The sequence below is a fragment of the Colletotrichum godetiae genome (genome assembly GCF_030913485.1).
Source record: "Colletotrichum godetiae strain CBS 193.32 chromosome Unknown BDP55scaffold_46, whole genome shotgun sequence".
Classification (NCBI taxonomy): domain Eukaryota; kingdom Fungi; phylum Ascomycota; class Sordariomycetes; order Glomerellales; family Glomerellaceae; genus Colletotrichum; species Colletotrichum godetiae.
In genome coordinates, this window is record NW_026851294.1 from 174090 (window position 1) to 187255 (window position 13166).

General features: G+C 54.2%; 7 protein-coding genes across 7 annotated transcripts; 5 read left to right on the top strand and 2 right to left on the bottom strand.

The window, feature by feature from the left end:
* The first annotated feature begins 1 nt into the window (after position 1).
* BDP55DRAFT_291669 (uncharacterized protein) lies at positions 2-606 on the top strand. Its single transcript, XM_060566549.1, has one exon. The coding sequence runs from the start codon at positions 84-86 to the stop codon at positions 411-413; it is 330 nt and encodes a 109-aa protein (XP_060425516.1). The 5' UTR covers positions 2-83; the 3' UTR covers positions 414-606.
* A 489-nt stretch (positions 607-1095) lies between these two features.
* On the bottom strand, positions 1096-2099 carry BDP55DRAFT_696773 (autophagy-related protein; the record flags this gene model as incomplete). The annotated part of the gene is made up of 3 exons (XM_060577608.1): positions 1096-1283; positions 1400-1723; positions 2024-2099. 3 exons carry the CDS (start codon positions 2097-2099, stop codon positions 1096-1098), a joined length of 588 nt encoding a protein of 195 aa, XP_060425517.1.
* Positions 2100-2595: 496 nt separating this feature from the next.
* On the top strand, positions 2596-4968 carry BDP55DRAFT_635766 (peroxin-3; the record flags this gene model as incomplete). The annotated part of the gene is made up of 4 exons (XM_060572813.1): positions 2596-2742; positions 3147-3355; positions 3436-3833; positions 3905-4968. The coding sequence occupies 4 exons, from the start codon at positions 2596-2598 to the stop codon at positions 4966-4968; spliced, it is 1818 nt and encodes a 605-aa protein (XP_060425518.1).
* A 492-nt stretch (positions 4969-5460) lies between these two features.
* Positions 5461-6548, bottom strand: BDP55DRAFT_291933 (sybindin-like family protein). The gene is made up of 2 exons (XM_060566551.1): positions 5737-6548; positions 5461-5656 (listed from the first exon to the last, which is right to left on the bottom strand). The coding sequence occupies exons 1-2, from the start codon at positions 6137-6139 to the stop codon at positions 5553-5555; spliced, it is 507 nt and encodes a 168-aa protein (XP_060425519.1). The 5' UTR covers positions 6140-6548; the 3' UTR covers positions 5461-5552.
* Positions 6549-7008: 460 nt separating this feature from the next.
* BDP55DRAFT_675830 (kinase-like domain-containing protein) lies at positions 7009-10343 on the top strand. Its single transcript, XM_060575772.1, has 7 exons — positions 7009-7612; positions 7753-7837; positions 7996-8145; positions 8205-8601; positions 8652-9067; positions 9124-9261; positions 9320-10343. Exons 1-7 carry the CDS (start codon positions 7464-7466, stop codon positions 9896-9898), a joined length of 1914 nt encoding a protein of 637 aa, XP_060425520.1. The 5' UTR covers positions 7009-7463; the 3' UTR covers positions 9899-10343.
* Positions 10344-10407: 64 nt separating this feature from the next.
* Positions 10408-11293, top strand: BDP55DRAFT_706805 (uncharacterized protein; the record flags this gene model as incomplete). The annotated part of the gene is made up of 3 exons (XM_060578064.1): positions 10408-10592; positions 10734-10851; positions 10885-11293. The coding sequence occupies exons 1-3, from the start codon at positions 10499-10501 to the stop codon at positions 11291-11293; spliced, it is 621 nt and encodes a 206-aa protein (XP_060425521.1). The 5' UTR covers positions 10408-10498.
* A 28-nt stretch (positions 11294-11321) lies between these two features.
* BDP55DRAFT_752714 (uncharacterized protein) lies at positions 11322-11764 on the top strand. Its single transcript, XM_060580673.1, has one exon. It carries the CDS (start codon positions 11444-11446, stop codon positions 11642-11644), a length of 201 nt encoding a protein of 66 aa, XP_060425522.1. The 5' UTR covers positions 11322-11443; the 3' UTR covers positions 11645-11764.
* Positions 11765-13166: the final 1402 nt, after the last annotated feature.

Here is a 13166-nt window from a genome sequence, read left to right on the forward strand (position 1 = left end):
TCAGGGCCTGTTTCGACACACTTCACACGATAATGGAGCGCGCGGGGGAAACACAAAAAACTTTGGGCTGATTTTAAAGACTAATGTCTGATTCGGGCTTCGAGGCTTTCACAATTCTCTTGTCCATGATTGTTTGCTTTATGATAATGACGAAGCAGTGCACATATAATGTCTTGGCTCTCTTTTTTTCTCCGGTGGGCAAAGGGGGAAAGCGAAGGGACATCATCATTCTTGAGAGAGAAACGGAGGGAAACATGAGATTTTTTGCGCGTTTATTGCTTTCGTCGGCCTTGGACCAGGTTAGGTTCGGCCGGACACTTGCTTCTTGCTTTTTTGTTCTATTGCTGTTTGGCCGGAATGGCTATTTTGTTTTTCTTCTTTGCTGTGTAGGAAAATCCGGGTTGGATGCGTAGCGTATTAGCTTCGCTCCTTTGCTAAGCACACTGGTAGTGATCAATTCTATGGAAACACGCACTAAACAGAGAGCCTCCTCATAAACGTTGTTGGTGTTATCATTGACGGTGCAACTGTCGTCATGATCGTACGGGATGAATGCCTTTACCCCATGCATGAGGCTACTCAGTACATGAGTCTTTTATTTGGTAACATGCACTTCACAGAGTCCCATGGACACTGTGGTGTATGTTCAAGTCGGCATGACTCTCGACATCGACCTTGCTATGATGCGCCTGTCCCAAGACGTACAAGTAGAATATGTACCTGAATTTTGGTAAATTCGTCATAGGTCATCCATGAAGCTAGACATCGTCACGTGCGTGACCTTGTAATCTTTGGTTAATGAACTCAAGAACGGGTATCATATTGTCTTGCTCTAAATTCCCCAATGTCCCACATGATCTATACCTCGTGAATCATGGCTTGTCCCTGAAACGCCGGAATGTGTGTGTGTGTACTTCTACGATATCTGCCAGCAGCGTCACCCATCGTTCATCCTGGGGTTCGTTGAATGTTTGTCGTCCCAAAAAAGAAACGATTCAAAAATCAACCAAAAAATCATCTTGTCAAACATCTCATTACAGTTTCACAGTGTCGTCGTGTCGTCGCTCGCACACACAGAAATTCGCAGAAAAAAGATCAGTAAATACCCATCCTCGTAGCCCAGCCCGACTCCTTTTGGTTAATGTTGATCTGATAGGGAAACGGGTTCGACCCCTGTGTCGTTATCGGAGGGATATGGTCCTTGTGCGCGTTTACAAAGGTGATAACCTTCATGACGGTCGTCATGAGCGTCGTCTCCATGGCTTTTCGGACTTTGGCTCGCTCTATTTATAGTGAGAGTTACGCACCCCCCAACGGTCAGCCTTCGTTATTCCTGGTTTCCGCATCACGATGACACCCCCCATCTTAGGTGCCTCAAGGGGAAAAGGGAGGAACCAACCAGTCTCCGTCCTGGGCTCCGCGACCGTGACCTTGACGGTCCAGCACTCCCAGCAGACCTCCTCGTCGCCGCGCATGAGCCAGGCCTTGCGGCGCTTCTTCTCAAAGAACTGGACGGTGAGCTGGCCGCGCCCCCCGCCGCTGCCGCCGGAGCCGGACGAGGAGCGCTCCGCGTCGAGCTGGCGGACGAGGGCGGTGGCGCGCTGTTCGATCATGGTCTCGAGCTCGACGTCGTCGACGTAGGGGAGGGTCAGGTCTAGGACTTCGCGGGTGTAGGGGACGACGGCGGGGAAGAAGCGGTGGAAGAAGATTGTGTGGAGGATTCCTGTGTCATGGTGGTGAGGTTCTGTTAGCATTTGTATTCTCAAGTCTAAGGGTCACTGTGGGGAATGGGCTTGTGTTCATGAGTTTTGGGGTCTTTGGTTGTTAGGGATGTTGGCGGGGGTTTTTGGGAGGCAAGGTAGAGGCAAGACAGGCGGTCGTCGCATCGCGAGGCTGAGAGGTTCGGAAGGCGTTGTCGTTCGTTTTGAGGCGGATATGACGTCTGGCGGGGCGCCCGACTGCGGGCTACCTATGGGAAAGAGGACGGGGGGATGGGAGAGGGGGGGGAAAGACTGGTAGGTACCTTTGACGACGTCCCTCACGGAGGCCGGGTCCGCAAAGGCCTCGAGAATGAACTCTGGCGCGCTGCTCTGCTGCATCGTGCCTTTTCTTGATTATGGTATTTTTCTCAGTGAGTTGGTTGTCAGATAGACGGGTGCGGTTGGCGTTAGAGAGAGAGAGAGACGGGTAGATACTCTCCCTCTGCCTGAGGTAAGGTGAGGGAATGGCCCAAAGAAAGGTGTCAGATGTACTGAGGGGCACCTCACACTCGCACTTCAGCCCAGCACTAATGCGCCGCGCCGATAAGGGGGCGGGCGGGCAGAAAGAGAGCGGGGAGTCACTCCCGCAGTAGGTATTGATTGCCCACTGGCCCAGGGAGGGAAGGGAGAGAGGCGGGGTGGGGGGGACGGTACATCGGTAGCAGGGGTACTCTGCCTTCTTCCAGGTTGGGAAAGGTACTTCCCCGAGCTGGGTCATGAGGAGCAGAATGTCTGTAGCCCTGTGCAGTAGCCGTATCTTCGCATCCCATAAGGTACCTTGGACTGTGAGGTGAGGTGGGTAGTCGTTTGTGGTGGGCAGCAAAGGCGGGCAGCGATGTACGAAGTACCCCGTGCTCCGTACGGAGTACAGATACAAGGTATGGTAAGGTACAGCCGGGAAGCACTCGATGCGGCGGCGGTTGCGGTACCGGCACTTCAGCCACAGCTGTTGGGGGAAGAAGTTGAGAACACGGGCATTAAGGTAAGGTAATTGAGATGACGCGGGAACGTGGGTGTGGCTGGGCCGAGGTAATCACGGTTCACGACTCGCAAAGAGCAGCAGCCAGTCACTGGCAGTCAGGCGCGAGCTCCTCTCTGCTGGTGTGCTTAATTGCTCCAACTTATCATTACGTGCCGACCAGCCTTCCTAGAGCTCGCCCAGATAGCCAATTTTGGGGGGGGTTTAATAGACAAAAAATCTCCCCATCTTCTTTTTCATATGATTCCTCATGCAAAACGGCCGCCTTTATGATTCTCTGACCGTGTTCGAAAGCTTCAATCGGGGTTCTTTAACTATTTTCTTATTCCTTGTCTAACTTCAATCCTTCTTGTCTTTTCCCTCCTTTGCCCCCCTCTACCATTACCGTACCTCACCTTTCCATCAAGAAACAGACCGACCCCTCGGACATTCTTTCGCTCGCCGCGTCAGACCGAACCATGTTGGAAGCTACTCGGCGATGGTTCCGCCGGAATAGGACGCCCCTCGCCGTCAGCGTGGGTGTCGTCGGCGCGGGCTACGTCGTCACGCAGTATGTCATGGGCAAGATCAACGATGCGCGCGAGCGCATGAGCAGCGACCGCATCGCAAAGGAAAAGTAAGCTGGCATTCCTTGATCTTCCCCCATAGCTTCCATAATTCCCTCCCCTTTCTGGACTGACACTATCACCAATGCAGTCTCCGTCGCCGATTCGAGCAAAACCAAGAAGACTGCACCTTCACCGTGCTCGCGCTTCTGCCTTCAGCGACGACGAACATCCTCGAGGCCATGAACACGGAGAAGATCACCTACGAGATCCAGAAGATGAAGGGCCAGACCAAGAGCCTGAAGAGCAGCAGCGGCAGCCCGCCCAGTATCGCAGATACCACTATGACCGAGGATGACGGCCGGAGCATGGTCAGTAGCAGCGTGCAGAGCGAGAGCGGCGTGCACGCGAGCCAAATCACAGTGCCGGCCCCGACGTCGGCCGCCGCTGGAGGGGCCGCTGAAGGTGCGCAACAGGAAGGCGGAGCGGCGCCGACGCAGAAGAGTCGGAAGTCAAAGAGGCAATTGTGGGATGATTTGACCATCAGCTGTGAGTGACGCACGTCTGATGCGATAGAAAAGATAAACAGAGGGGGAAAGGTGCTGACATTGACATCCCAGCCATAACGCGAGCCTTCACGCTGCTATACACACTCGCATTGCTGACGATGCTGACAAGAGTCCAACTCAACCTCCTCGGCCGCCGCAGCTATCTCTCGAGCGTCATATCTCTGGCGACCGGCGCCGCTCAAGCAACTATCAGTCTGGAGAATAACGACGACGACGGCCTCGACCAGCCCTACGGCAACGACTTTGAGACGAACCGCCGCTACCTAACCTTTAGCTGGTGGCTCCTGAACGAGGGGTGGAAGGAGCTCGGCCAGCGTGTCGAGGCCGCCGTCCGCCAGGTCTTTGGCCACCTGAGCCCGCGCGACCTGCTCAGCTTTGAGCAGTTCTCGGAGCTGACGCTCGCGGTGCGCAAGGCTGTCGAGGGCGCCACGCCCGAGGAGCGCAGGGCCGCAAAGTGGCTGCCCTACCTCCTCCCGCCGCGGGACAAGGAGGATCACGTCCTCCGCGAGTCGGGGATTCTGGAGGAGAGCACTGTGATGCTGTCCGAGAGCAACACGTCCCAGTCTTCGCCGTCGTCATCGCCCGCCGTGAGAAGACTGCTCGACGAGACGTCGGACCTCATCGAGTCGCCTTCCTTCACACACGTGCTCACGCTCATCCTCGATGCGGGCTTCTCCCTGCTCGTGGACAAGAAGCTCTCATCGGCGGCCTTTGACAAGCCAGACCTCGCCGAGTCGGAGCCCCGCACATCGCAGGTGGTGGTGCTGCTGCCCAAGATCCTCTCGGTCCTCACGAGACAGGCACACATCATCGGCAACGGCATGCCGAACGAGTACCTGCAGGAGATGGAGCAGGTCGCTGACCTCGAGGGTTTCGCTGCCGTGGTGTACTCGAGCAACTGGGAGAACGAGATTCACCACGACGACGAGGGCATTATGGCGAGCGCCGTTGATGTGAGGGCCAGCGAGTTGCCCCGCGCCAGCCAGGGTACTGCTGCGACATTCCCCAGTCAGACGCAGGGCACAACGCAGGGGACCGGAGAGGAGAGCCTTGTGATGGTGAATCCGCAGTCCAGCTTTGAGAGTGCGTGGGGGAGGGCGGTGGACACCAAGTAGCCTTCCACGCAAGATGGAGCAAGATATACATATAAATCTGTGGCCCAGATCTCGATTGACATTGAATCCGGGCTGTGTGAGCTGAGCTATGACGTTTATAATGATATTAACGGGGTATAAAGTCGATGAATGGGTAAGGTAAAGCCAAACGAGGAGCTGGAAATATAGGTATCATTGTATCATCTATGGTCAAGAGATGGATGGTCCATCTCGAATCTGTACCAACAACACTGGGGCTAACCTAGAATAAGAGACGGGCAGCTCCATCCGTTCCTTTGATCTATTTTCGCCCGATTCGCGTTTCTCCTGGCTCTTTCGTCGTTGTTGTGGAGGGGTCGCCCGGTCATCCCAGGACGTCCTTTTTGGTCTATGGCTGTAAGGGGCTCTTTTTTTTTCAACATACGTTCTCGGTGTGAGGCAAATACTTTGTCTCGAGACGTTTGAACTATGTTGACCGCCTGGCACTTTCTCGTCCCCGATAATTGATTCTCACTGGGGAAGGTTTCCCAGAATGAGAGCCGTTCACGCGTGTTGGTCTTTGGTTTGTATGTCTTTTTCCTGCTCCTGAACGGCAAACGGCTCCTTCACATCAGGCCCCTGACGAATTGATCCAGACCCAGTTCGAAAAGCTCGTTCTTGACGCCTTCGCCGTCCTTGTGTTCGGCCGGTGCCAAGGGGTTCTTCACGACTATGAAAGGTCAGTACATCCATCGTTCATTCCCAAAAAGAGAAACATTCCGTCCTTGGCGAAGGGACAACAGAACATACCGTATTCAACCCAGAGGTTAATATAAATCTGATGCAGCACATTCCGCATACTCAGCGTCGCCGTATCAGTGAGCATGACGAAGCGCAGGTTGGAGGGCGTCTCGTAGTAGTGGAGCTTGTAGGCCGAGGTGCGGTAGCTGATGAAGGCGTCGTCGTCCCCGCCGAGCTTGCGGACCATGTTGCGGAGGGAGAATACCGTGCCGAATATGAGTTTGGCGTCGTCCTTGGCCGAGTTAACTTGGCTGCGGCGGCCGAGCTGCTGGGATGGCGGTGGTGGTGGTGCGGCGCCTGTGCCGGCGGAGGAGGGAGGTTGTTGGGAAGGGGGCCGTTCGGCAGGGAGCCAGGTTTTTGAGTAGATGCATTCTGTGTGGCGGTCGAAGATGTAGAAGGAGTAGACGACCATGTTGGGCTAGGGGGTCGGCCGCGGCGGGCGCGCGGGGGAGGTGGCCGTGTTTGCGCCGGGTCTTTCGGTGTTGCTGTCGATAGTCGGCGGCGAGACGAAGCGGAAAGGGATGGGTGAATGGTGGTTTACGGGCGCATGCCGTGGGGATGCGTAGGGTATGTAGATTGGGAATCGTTTCAATCTCTCGGGAACGCGGTGTCGGATCCGATCGTATTCGAGGTCGTCGGGGTAGTCGCTGGTTATCGGTATTATTGTGTATCACGGGTTTTGAATGTGCAAAGTCGCAAGAAGCTCATGAAGACAAGGTATCCGTAGCTCGGGCGGGACGATTGAGTGACCGGTCGTTCAGTGGCCCCAGCCCTGAAATGCGGCTACCGTTGCTTGTGTCGGTCGGTAGGTACCTCGGTGGACCTTTGAAATTGCAAGTGTGAGCTGGAGCTGGTCCGATTGCGCATGGTACCGCAGGCCCACGGGTATGTAATACCTATTGGTACTGGCAGGGGGTGTCACTCTGCCTTGTGGTGGACCCCCCGGACGGAACGTAATTCTTTGGCGCAACGACTGCAAGGAGGGGTTCGGAGCTGGCCCTACGAGGGGAGCACACTAGTCAGCCCATGATGGGAATTCTACCATGCGCCCAATGACAACGGGCAAAGAAGCTGGGCATGGATATGAGGAGCCGTGAAAATGGATAAGACGGAACCTAGGCTTTTCGTAGGGCGCTGAGAAACTGGAGATTGCGAGGTGATCCTTGGAAAGGAAAAGACCTGAGAGACGTGGGGGCTGGAAGGGGGCACACTTTGAACCTGAAGAGCTGAATGAGAAACGCCTATTCTTTTCCCACCTTCTTTTCTACCGTACTATGTATATCTGTACTTCTCTCTTCCCACCACCCCCCGGCCCAGTTTCCTCTCGGTCGGGTTTTAAAGCTCAGCTGTCGTCTCGTTTTCGCGAATCCTAGTGCCCTTGCTTATTATTTCCTTTCTTTTGACGTCGCTTTCGGTTTCCTCACCTCACACACGCGCGCCTCGAGGTTCAAAACGTTGACAGCTCCATCGCTCGCTCGTCCGGTCGTTCGCGCCTGTCCGTCATATCTTAGATTGTCCTACGTCTGAGTGTGTGCTCGTGTATCCGTACCTCGGCCGTTATTAATAGCAAAACTCCGAATGAGCAAAGCAGAGCATTGCAGCTAGCTCTGTCGCTCTCACTCTCACCCCACCTCACTCGCACGTCTCCAACATTGCTTCTCCAACATCACGTCAAGCTTACAACACAACCCTCCCATCTACAACTCTCAGTCTCAGCCTCGCGCAAGGCAAAAACCATGACGGAACCCGGCGAACCTCAGAGCCCGCCGACGACGGCCATGGCCTCAACGACCCTCGCTACCTCAAGCATGGCCTCGCCCACCATCGCGGTAGGGTTCCACGGCGAAGGGCCCGCCGAGACTCGTCCGCCGCTCGCCGCCCCCATGTACGTTAGTTCACTGCACTTACTCCGTAAATCACCTTGCTTCTCTGCGCTGCGCTGCAACTTTGCACTGCCTCCCCCGCGCGCTCCACCACTGCGCGCCGAGCTACACTCTAACCACCTGCTCGCGCTGCGCGGTACAGATCCGATTCGGCTGCCCAACCATCAAAGTTCCAGAGTCCCATGCGGCATCACCGCCGAACTCCTTCAGCTCATCGTGAAGTCAAGGTGCGTGTTCTTTGTTTCGCCAAGCTCCGTTGAAAACCCAGCTCTCGATCTGCCCCGCTGTAGCTGGTTGTGCTTGGTGGGGGCGGGGTAGCTGCGATGACGACGAACCCGGGCATTGAGCACCAGATTCAGAGAAACTCACCGAGAAACTGCTACAGGAAACGCTCAACGCTGTGACGGAATACGGCACCGAAGCTCAGGATGGCTCAAGTCACCACCGCATCAACCAGTACATCATTAAGGAGGAAATTGGCCGGGGCTCTTACGGTGCCGTCCACCTCGCGACGGACCAATTTGGCACTGAATATGTATGGGCCTCCTAAGCTTGCAAAGTGATGATGACCCCCATGCTCACGTCCACCTGTAGGCCGTCAAAGAGTTCTCTAAAGTTCGGCTCCGTAAACGCGCGCAGTCCAACATCTTGCGGCAGGGCGCTCGCCGACCCCAGCGCTTCGCTCCCCGTGTTAGTCTTAACGCGCCGCTATCGCCTCATTTTGGCGAGGAGGGCAATGCTGGTTGGAACGTCAACGATGCTCTGTTCTTTATTAGAGAGGAGATTGCCATCATGAAGAAGCTAAACCACCCAAACCTGGTCCAGCTGATTGAAGTGTTGGACGACCCGGAAGAGGACTCTCTGTACATGGTCCTCGAAATGTGCAAAAAGGGAGTCGTAATGAAGGTTGGCCTCAACGAGAAGGCGAAGCCGTACGCTGAAGATTCGTGTCGTTATTGGTTCCGAGACTTGATTCTAGGCATCGAATACTGTAAGTTGGCTACCACATGGGCCCTGTCCAGCCTGACTGACACCGTCTAGTACATGAGCAAGGCGTTATCCACCGGGATATCAAGCCGGACAACCTTCTCCTTACCAATGACGATGTGCTCAAGATTGTGGACTTCGGCGTCTCCGAGATGTTCGAGAAGCCGGGCGACCCCATGAAAACGGCTAAATCGGCAGGGTCTCCGGCGTTCCTTGCCCCCGAGCTTTGCGTGGTAAGGCATGGCGATGTGGATGGCAAGGCTACGGATATCTGGTCCATGGGCATATCGCTGTACTGTCTACGATATGGCAAAATTCCATTCGAGCAAGAGGGCGTGCTTGAAATGTACGAAGCCATCAAGACAGACTCCCCTGAGCTACCCGAGGATGAGAACCCCGACTTTGTGGACCTTATCAGCAGGATTTTGGAAAAGGACCCCCAGAAACGTATCAAGATGCACGAGTTGCGGGTGAGTACTGGTTCTTCTTCCGCGACTGCTGGGCTTTCTTGCTGATCATGAACCAGGAACATCCGTGGGTCACGAAACAAGGGACAGATGCTTTGCTTTCAAAGGAAGAAAACTGCTCGAACACCGTGGAGCCCCCAAACGAGCTTGAGCTCAACCGCGCCTTTACGCGGAAGATGAACCATCTCCTTTGCGTGGTGAGCAGCGTACCTCACGGTTCTTGCCGCGATATAAAGAAACTAACAGCTACGACAGATGAAAGCAATCCACAAGTTCAAGAACATTCTCACGAGGCAAAGAAACGCCAAATCACGCGAAGGCTCCCAATCGGACTCTCCCCGCTTGGGCGCGCTGCATGAGGACATCGAAGCCCTCCTCTCAAAACGCCGCGAGTTCCTCAAGAAGAATAGCCTCGCTGACGTCACCAAGACCGCACCCCCCGAGAGGTCCGACTCGGAACCCCGCATCCTCGGCATCGGCATCGGGTCCCGGGACGAGTTCGACAAGGACGAGCCCTCGGCCGGCGCCGTGGCCGAGTCGCCGACCAACGTCGACTTCAATATCTACGACAAGGCGTACGAGGCCGAGGTGGAGCGTATCATGAGGAAGCAGACGCGTCAGAAGACCATGTACCTAACGCGCTTCGTTAAAGACCGCGAGCATTACAAGGAGGTAGCCAACGTCGTGGAGGGCACGTCGGCGGGCGTCACGCCCGTGGGGACGCCAAAGACCGACACGAACCTGGCTGCTTCCAAGGGCCGGTTCGCTGATTTGGTTCATAGCATGACTGGTGCTTCGAAAGCCAAGACTGGGGAGGAGAAGGAGGAGAGTTGAGAATGGGGCGCAGTGTGAGGGATTGAGGAGACACACGGCCCGGCGTTTTACGGACAGGCATGGAAACAGCTTTTATTACCTGGATAATTTTCCTTTTGAATATGACACCTGTTCGTGGCAATCATGAGAGAAAGAGTTCGTTTTCTTTTTTGATACCTGAAGGCTGGTTATCATGGTTTAATCAAGAGCTGTCTTTGGAGACTGGGTATGCAAGCATGTTAGCCCTCTCAATCCATACGGTATGCCGTGTCACATATCATTTGTTCTCGATGGACTGCCACCAACAACCAGATGCCGTCAACTCTTTGCAGAGTCAAAGTCTACAGACCCGACACGTCACCTTTTTCTCTCTTCGTTATTGACGATGTACAATTTACTTCTACCCGCCATCATGGACCACCCCTCCATTACCTTAGATGATTATGTGTTTTCACGTGATATAGCCAAAATGATAGGGTGCCTTCTCCAGGGTGGCTGTACTTCCTGGGTATATAGGCCAACTGCCGTTCGTTTGAACATCGCCTGGGTAGGCACTCTCGATCTTGATCCCTTTCCAGATACTCCCTCAATCTCGAACCCGTCCAGCCCATCTCAAACAACATGTCGTCCTGCACAGTCTGTAAAAGAGGACCGCCCCAGATCACCCTAAGAAACTGCGCAAAGTGCTCCACAATACCATACTGCTCCCGCGACTGTCAAAAAGCCGACTAGAAATCCCACAAAAAGACCTGCGGCCGTACCGACGCCTCCGCACGACCCCGCGCCGGCGGTCCTACCGGCGCCGGTGGCGACCCCACATCCACCGGCACCGCGCTATCCCCGCCAAAGGGCCTAGACCAACCCATCAACCGGCCCTTTACAAAGCTGGACAACGGCACCTGGCTCCACGACCGGCCCGAGGCGGACGTCTACCGCCTCCTTGTTGACGCCTATCGGCTGCGCGTCGAGGACTAGTTTAATATTGACGGGGACGCGGTCGAGGACAGCATCTACGGCGGCGCGGAGGACGGACTGGAAGGGTTCCGGCGGGTTATGAAGAAAGCTGCGAAGCGGAAGGGGCTGTTGCCCGCTTGGTGGTGTCCCAAGAAGCAGGCGGCGTGCGAGCGCTTGGACGGGGCGGAGGGGGATGATGGAGATGATGATAATGATGATTATTATTATGACTTGGGGTCCGCTGTCGAGAAGGCTGATATTATTGAGCGGTATGGCAACCCGCGGTTCCCGATACAGCTGCGTATATTTGCCGAGGCGGTGAATTTGAGGGGTCCTGGTGGGCAGGATGGTTCGTCGATGAGGAAGATGATGGCTTCGATGGAGGGCGGGGCGTATGGGTCTGCGGCGATGAGATCGACTATTGATACCACTACGATGAACAGGTCGGATTTTAGGTCGTGAGGATGGGAGGTCCTATTGCCCATAAGGCGGTGGGCCACTGACGCGGAAATCCTCTATTCAGCCCATGGGGGACCTCCGCGGATACTTCTTCGGCGGGTGTGACGTCTCACACTCGGAGACTCTGCATGCCCTTGCTCTAGATGGTTTTATATGAGGACCATGGGTCCTTGTGGTACCATGGGTCTTGAGGAAGTACCTCTTCAGCTCTTGATGCATTTATCTGTCTCGTTTGGCTATATCACAGACGCCTTTTTACTGACTCGAATGGACGTTATTGACACTGAATTGTACAAGTCTATCGGCAACGTCGAAGCTAGGAATCTAAACTTGAAGATAGTCATCGCGGTGTGAGGTTGGACATTCAGCGTTCCCGGCCCGTGGCAGAAGGTCTTCCCTTCATGGCATCGAACAAGGAATTCGCAGTCTCATAGGCTGACTAGATTGTTATCTGAAAATGGCTACAACAGAGTTGATAAGTCCAGCTATTTGATGCAATATTCAGCCTTCAACCAACGAATGAATGACCAGACTTCGGCGGACACCTTGTTTTATTGCGAGATGAAATGGGGGTCCGATATAAAGAATCTTACTGTACAACCAGATCACGGAATACTGCTCAAGAATTTATGGACTGGGAGTGTCCTGGCGCCGACGGCTAAGGTGATTTGCAAGGTTATAGCGAGCACTATAGCACGCTTCTTAAAGGCTGGAGCTCCTCGCAGCCATCAAAGCGAGCGGTAAAGACTAGATCGTGGCATTCATGACCCCATCATCATACTGCTCTCGTCGACACTTTGACCCGACAGGGATGGAAGTCCAGGTCAATGGAATCAACCTGGTGTCTTACGATTTCTATGGCGCTTGGGACAGTAGCAACCCCATGGAATACCCAAATTCTATCACACACGAACTTAGTTGAATTTGGCGACGCTCTCGATCTGGCAAGATCCAGGTATAGCCTTGTCAACATAGGCGTTGAACCTGATGTGGGAGAGGTAGATCCGAACAAGACAGGCTCTGGATTCATGCTCATGACGGGCGATTCTGATGCTAAAGCTTCATTGAAGAAATGGAACGACAACTCCAGTCGCCTCATGTTGTTCATCTGCCCAGACAAGCTGAATGACTCCAGGAAACCACTGAGTGAGTTACAGCCTTCCAAAGCCAATTCTCTGTTCAGATCAAAGTATATCCGTTGGTTTCCCAATCAAGGACGTCATATCTAACGCCTTCACTCTGACTTTCGATTTCGACCTTACACTTGCTCGAAGAGACACCACCAACAACAAGGTCAGAGCTGACTGTTACAACATTAGAGGATACTTGAATGCTGCTGTGAAATCTCCCGGAACTAAAGATAGCATTTCCAAAAGATTTCATGTTCCTGTGGCGTCGCAATGGCGGGACATGTTCAACGACAAAGTGGGAACGGACGTGTACGTAGATGCGTTTGAGATCAAGGAAAAGCTGCAGTGGGCCCTGCTTCTGGAACTCAGTCGATGGTCCTCCTGTAGATGGGAAGGAATACGACCAAGTACTGACAGATCATGTGCAAGGCACCATTGACGCACAATAATATTAGGACACTCCATGGTTGTGAGTTCTGGCCTGACAAGCACGAGACAAAATTTGGCGGGTCCTTGCTGTTTCAACGAACAGAACTAGAGGACGAATCACTCAATGTAAGCCAGGTCGGCAGGTTCCTTTCTGTTACTGGTTTAACAGACTCAACACTCAGCGTTGGTGGTATTGGAGAAGTAGACCTGGGCACGACCAACAAAGGCAATCCAGCCTCGACCAACGCGAAAACGGTAAAACTCCGAGAGACGCCAGTGAACGTGGGTGACGGTGGCACCAACAATGATCTATTTAT

Bases quoted from the DNA above. Each gene is read 5' to 3' on its own strand.
- BDP55DRAFT_291669 (XM_060566549.1), top strand. From the start codon at position 84: ATGTCTGATTCGGGCTTCGAGGCTTTCACAATTCTCTTGTCCATGATT.
- BDP55DRAFT_752714 (XM_060580673.1), top strand. From the start codon at position 11,444: ATGAGGACCATGGGTCCTTGTGGTACCATGGGTCTTGAGGAAGTACCT.
- BDP55DRAFT_291933 (XM_060566551.1), bottom strand. From the start codon at position 6,139: ATGGTCGTCTACTCCTTCTACATCTTCGACCGCCACACAGAATGCATC. The intron at 5,657-5,736 runs GTATGTTCTGTT...GACCTTTCATAG, and splicing joins TAACCTCTGGGTTGAATACG to TCGTGAAGAACCCCTTGGCA.
- BDP55DRAFT_675830 (XM_060575772.1), top strand. From the start codon at position 7,464: ATGACGGAACCCGGCGAACCTCAGAGCCCGCCGACGACGGCCATGGCC. The intron at 7,613-7,752 runs GTACGTTAGTTC...TGCGCGGTACAG, and splicing joins CCGCCGCTCGCCGCCCCCAT to ATCCGATTCGGCTGCCCAAC. The intron at 7,838-7,995 runs GTGCGTGTTCTT...AAACTGCTACAG, and splicing joins CAGCTCATCGTGAAGTCAAG to GAAACGCTCAACGCTGTGAC.